The sequence below is a fragment of the Rhagoletis pomonella genome, unplaced genomic scaffold (genome assembly GCF_013731165.1).
Source record: "Rhagoletis pomonella isolate Grant_MI unplaced genomic scaffold, Rhpom_1.0 Rhpom_scaffold_00001, whole genome shotgun sequence".
Lineage (NCBI taxonomy): Eukaryota > Metazoa > Arthropoda > Insecta > Diptera > Tephritidae > Rhagoletis > Rhagoletis pomonella.
The window spans coordinates 113,240,984-113,246,473 of record NW_023458555.1 but is presented as its reverse complement, the minus strand read 5'-3'; the positions used below and the strand labels follow the sequence as shown (position 1 = coordinate 113,246,473).

Below are 5,490 nucleotides of genomic sequence, written 5' to 3'. Positions count from 1 at the left end.
CTGTATTTGGCAACCAAATAGGCTTATGCTTGTACGTCTTTGTAATTTTTTGTAACTTTACACCCAAAAAAAGGGTGCTTATCTTCCAAGAATAAAAAATATAAGTACGCCTTTTTACAAATGCTTCGTTTAAAAAAAAAATATTAAAATCGGTTTAGTACTTTGAGAAATAAGTCGTTACAAACGTACTCCATATAATACATTTTATATAATAGTATAGAGTATAGAAGTATAGATAAATATTTTATTAATGTTATTCTACAACTAGAAAAAGTGCCAGCAAATGGGACCAGGCCGGTGAAAACTTCGAAATATTTCCGATAAATATTAGAGAAGGCACCGATTCGTCGTCATTCGCATGGTAATTCGATCTGAATTACCTACAAATGAGGTAATTCGCTCTCAAAATTTTGTATGGCGAATTTCGTAATTCGAAAGGTAATTGGCAAGACGAATGACGAATGGGAGAGCGAATTAGGAATAAGAGAATTAATCGACCAGTCGACAGAGGAAGTAACCCAAATCCAATGGTCATATGGAAATCAATTGAAAATGAAATCTATCGGGCCCTGTCTCACGATCAATATGGATCGCGATCCAGTATCAAACTTTTGAACTGTGCAAGTCGTTTTTAAATAAGAAAAATGCAAGAAACTTCAAAAAAAGCGTGTTTAGCCATATTACTGGCATTTTCATTAAAAAAAAGAAACAAAGAGGAAGTATTGTAGTCGAAGATGGTACCTGGAGCGGCATAGGTACACTCATTTGAGATTATTGGATTCGATTCGACTTTGCAAGGAATTAAGCGACTACGAAAATTACTTTCGGATCTCCACTGAAAGTTTCGACCATATTCTTGAATTAATCAGCCCATATATAACTAAGCAAGATACAGTTATGAGAGCTGCAATTTCGCCAAAAGAAAAACTGGCGGTGACTTTGCATTATTTAGCAACAGGAAGGTATGTACCCAAATCTAATGATATTTGTTCACAACTTATTGTGATTATTTTACAGCTACTTTAAGCAGGTGCGGTATACAGCGATTATGTCGCGGCAAGCAATAAGCGAAGCGATCATGGACACATGTGAAGCTTTGATATACGCTCTTCGAAACTGCATTAAAGTAAGTGTACTAAATGATACACATGTACATATGGTATTTTGTTATAATTTATTTAGAAAACTGTGCAAATAAATACATATGATTTATGTAATAATTTTAGTTGCCAGGGAATGATGAAAAAAGAGATCTTAGTGAGTATTCCTCTGTGCTTTGTATTTCTTCAGTGGCACCTACTTCAGTATTGTATATTAGCTTGGCCACTTGGAGGCAATTGCGAGGAAAAACTAGATTGCGAAGATAGAATAGGAGACGGAGTATGTGGGTAGTTAGGTGTTATATATCCACTCTGCAGAGGCATTCCAAAATTGGAGTCTGTTGAAGGTGTTGGCGGTGGTACATAAATAGGTGGCGGTCTTTGGACTCGAATAGCTTTAATATCTGGTTGCGGTGATGATTCAGAAAAACGTGGTAATGGTGGTAATTGATTATACATTGTGGGTTCTGGTGTCGGAGCTGATGACACATCCGTGTTGCAAGCGTCTGGATATACAATTATTTTAACAGAGTTACGTCTCAAGTTACCCAGTTCTGCTTCAAATAAAATATCATTAATTCCTTTTTCAGCTAGCATACGCTGCGTTGGATTAAGATGCTCTAATTTTTCACTCCAGTATAATGCCGTTTCAATTAGCTCGTTTTGTTTACCCACTGCACAATTTTTTTGTTTTTCCGAGGAGGAGCCAACTCGCTAATAGATGAAAAGGAAGTGTTAGATAAGTCCTCTCTATTTGTCTGTTCCTCAACTTGCACCAATTCGTCCACATTTTGCGATTCTACCTGGTTCTGAAGGAAAGAAAATTATTGTTAATTAATAAAATTGATTTTAATTCTTTACATTTATGCCCGTTTGCACCAATAAATTTTAAAATTATCAGCCTGTTAAAATTTAAAATGTAGTTCGGAAAATTTGTCATTTTAAATTTTAACGGTCTGATAAATTTTAAAATTGATTGGTGAAACTGAGAGTTAATTTTATATTTTATTTATAAAATGGATTTCAAATTTCTTTTTTTAGATGCCTAGTACAGCAGAAGAGTGGAGAAGTGTTTCTGATGAATTTCGTGTATTACATAATTTTTATAACTGCATCGGCGCAGTTGACGGGAAACACGTAAAAATAAAGCGTCCAAATGGTTCGGGAGCGCTATATTATAACTATAAAGGAACATACAGTATCGTTCTTACGGCTATTGCGAATGCTAAAAATGAATTTGTCATGGTTGATATTGGATGCAATGGACGCGTGTCTGATGGTGGTGTCTTGTTTTACACTAAATTCTGGGAGCGTTTGTAACAAAATCGTTTAAATATACCGGAATGGACACCATCGCCAAACACCTCGGAATCATTCCCATATGTTTTTATAGGAGACGAAGCTTTCGCGCTAGGCCCTAACTTTATGAAGCCTTATCCTCAAAAAAGAGTATCACAAGAAGAGCAATTGTTTAATAAACGGTTATCGAAGGCTAGATGTGTCATTGAGTGTGCGTTTGGTATCCTCGCCAATAAATTTGGAGTTTTCCAGAAAGCCATAAGTCTCAGCCCGCAGAAAGCCGCAAAAGTGACAGCAGCTTGTTGTTATCTGCACAATTATTTAATGGGAAAAGATTCTAATTATCAGGCACCAAATTCCAATGAGTATAATTTTCAATTAACCACCGTACAAAGCAGTTCGGCGCGAAATTCAACAAGATGTGCAAATATTACAATGACGAATATAGATGCTAACTTTTGCCACTCAATTTTTATCACTTATGTATATGAAAAAAAAGAATAATAAAAGTTTTCACTTAAAACAACAGACAATCTACATACTAATTTCTTTTCTTTCCACCTTTATAACTAGGTATTCACTAGAGTATGAGTAGAATTCAAGGAAATCTTTAAAACAAATTTACTTACCAGGTCAACAGGCTTCTCATTTTTATTTAAAAAGTGAAGAGCGTTAAATGTCCAAGACTTTGGAATATAAACGTCTTCTGTACCAGCTCCGGAGCGCTTGGAGTCAATAATTTTTTTCAATTCCTTGCGATAATTTGGTCGTAAAGAATTTATTTTTTTTCGGGCATCACCTACAGTGGCGTTATCATTAATTTTTTTTTTAGATTAGTAATAATTTCTCATGTCCGGCCGTTCTTTTTATTTTATTCATGTAGCTTTTGGTCGAAGGATCCCACAATTCCGGCATACTTTCCAATTGTAGGATAAACTCCTTCAAACACCTTTGGTCATTCGTTAATCCCAACACCGCCGGCTGGATATGTGCGCTTTCGTCGTCCGATATTATTAAAGATTACCACTGCCAAATAAATAATTAATCCAATAAATAACGTTTCGCCTCTAACATTTAAATCTCCACTTTATTTTGAAATACACACGTATTGACGTATCGCGAACGAAATATGCTACACGTTCAATCTTTATTGACAGTACTGCGATCCGCGATCCAGATTTCAAAATGTCTAAAAATTTTGCGATATGGATCACGATCCATCAATATTGCATGCTACACAGTCTATAAATATCGCGATACTTGGATCACGTCAATAAATATTGATCGTGAGACATGGCCCATTAACAATGGCAAAAAAATATTTACCGATAGTAGCCACATCAACACCATGTGAGCGTCTATTTTCGCACACTGGCCTCATTGCAAATCAACTATGAAGTAGAATAAGTCCTGAATATTGGAATATGCTTTTGTTCTTAAAGTTTGCTCCGGAAAGTATCTGGTTCTCGTAATATTTTTTATTATATTTATCTTAATACAAATATACATTTAACTGGAGAAATTTATTCCTTTAATTTGCAAAAAGAAAATCAAAAGAAAAAATGCATATAACATAAATCCTTACCCTTTACTTTTAATACGCATAATATTTCTTTATTAACAATTGGGATTTCTGGCATGACTAATAGAAATATTCTGCCCTACCCTGAGTTTCGAATGAAAAAAAATTCACCCGAAAATTTGTGATCCGCTCATAGTAAAACCATGGAAACCAAAAGTGAAAAGTGAAACGGTTCAGGGAAAATGAAACTCATGATAAAGCTGATTAAGTAAGACTAATTGGCGCATATCCATAGTGATGCTAGAAATGAATTTATGAAAAGAAGAAAATTTTAAGGAGGATATTCAAATTTAGGATGGAACTTTATTAATTATATATCAAACAGTACCAGAATATGTGTCAGTCACACATTTTATAGCAAATGAAGAAATTTTTCCACAAACTTATTATTACAACCCTTGTTGCAATAATTTTAATTGATTCAATATACTAGCATTGGCTGTTTTTATAGTTTTTTTCAAGTGAAAGAAATATTGAAATAAAAAATCGATAACAATCGAGTAATTCGAATCTCGCCATCGATTATTCGATTCCAAGAATGATAAGAGTTAAATAAGATTCGAGAATCGATTATTTTTCAAAACTTTGCATTCCTATTTTTCAGGCAGCTTTTAGTTGAAAGCAACCATCGCCTGGTGTAAACGGCCTTTCAACTAATCGCTTTCAATGAAGTTGGTCGGCTGCACAGTCTGCACAGGCTGCACAGGCTGCAATAATAAATCTTTTCGCAGTTTTTCACCAATTGGTCCCCGGGGAGTACTTTTGGGTTGTGTGCTGCGTTTTCATTTTGCTTGCACGGCAACACTTACTGAGAGGAATTTCGCCTCATGATTAGAAAATGTTCTTTTCGAGGATAAAATATACATAATTTTGTGTTATTTATGAACAAAATTTAGGTTAAGTGTAATACTAATCTGTAATGTCTGCTGATATTTATGCTTAATGAAGAATAATATCAATAGTACATAGTTAACGCTTGTGATTTATAAGCTGGAAAACTCAAATCGTAATTATAGCACTGAATGGAGTTTTCTTAAATTTAAGTTTATAATTCAAAAAATTTCCATTGTAAGATTATATTTTTATGAAAAACGTAAATTTTGTGTTATTTTGTGAATTTATCAAGGCAAATTCTAAATTTCCGAATATATTTAAGTCTTTATTCCAAAAAAAAGCGTGGGTACTAAGTACTCATGAAATTTGATGTGTAAACATATGCGTACGGAAAAGAATAAAAGTATGTTTACATATAAATATAAGCCCAATGAAAGCTCGTTAGCTGTCAAATTGGGTGGGCAAGTTAAGCTTATTCTCTGTGCCACCATGGTCACTCTTTTTGCTACACATATTATGCTATTTTATTTTTATTAAAAATACCTTTACAAACCTCTTTTCCTTGCTAGCGTAAATTTTCGATTACTTTTACATTTGACATTCATCCTCTTCTTCGCAAATATAATCGATAAAACTAGGTTGGACACCAAAAAGTTATCGGTTTAATCTGACATT

The 5,490-nt window shown here is 34.0% G+C and overlaps 1 protein-coding gene across 1 annotated transcript; it reads left to right on the top strand.

Moving 5' to 3' along the window:
• Nucleotides 1–683: 683 nt before the first annotated feature.
• Nucleotides 684–2,817, top strand: LOC118734978. The gene is made up of 3 exons (XM_036464604.1): nt 684–962; nt 1,018–1,126; nt 2,142–2,817. Exons 1-3 carry the CDS (start codon nt 898–900, stop codon nt 2,418–2,420), a joined length of 453 nt encoding a protein of 150 aa, XP_036320497.1. The 5' UTR covers nt 684–897; the 3' UTR covers nt 2,421–2,817.
• Nucleotides 2,818–5,490: the final 2,673 nt, after the last annotated feature.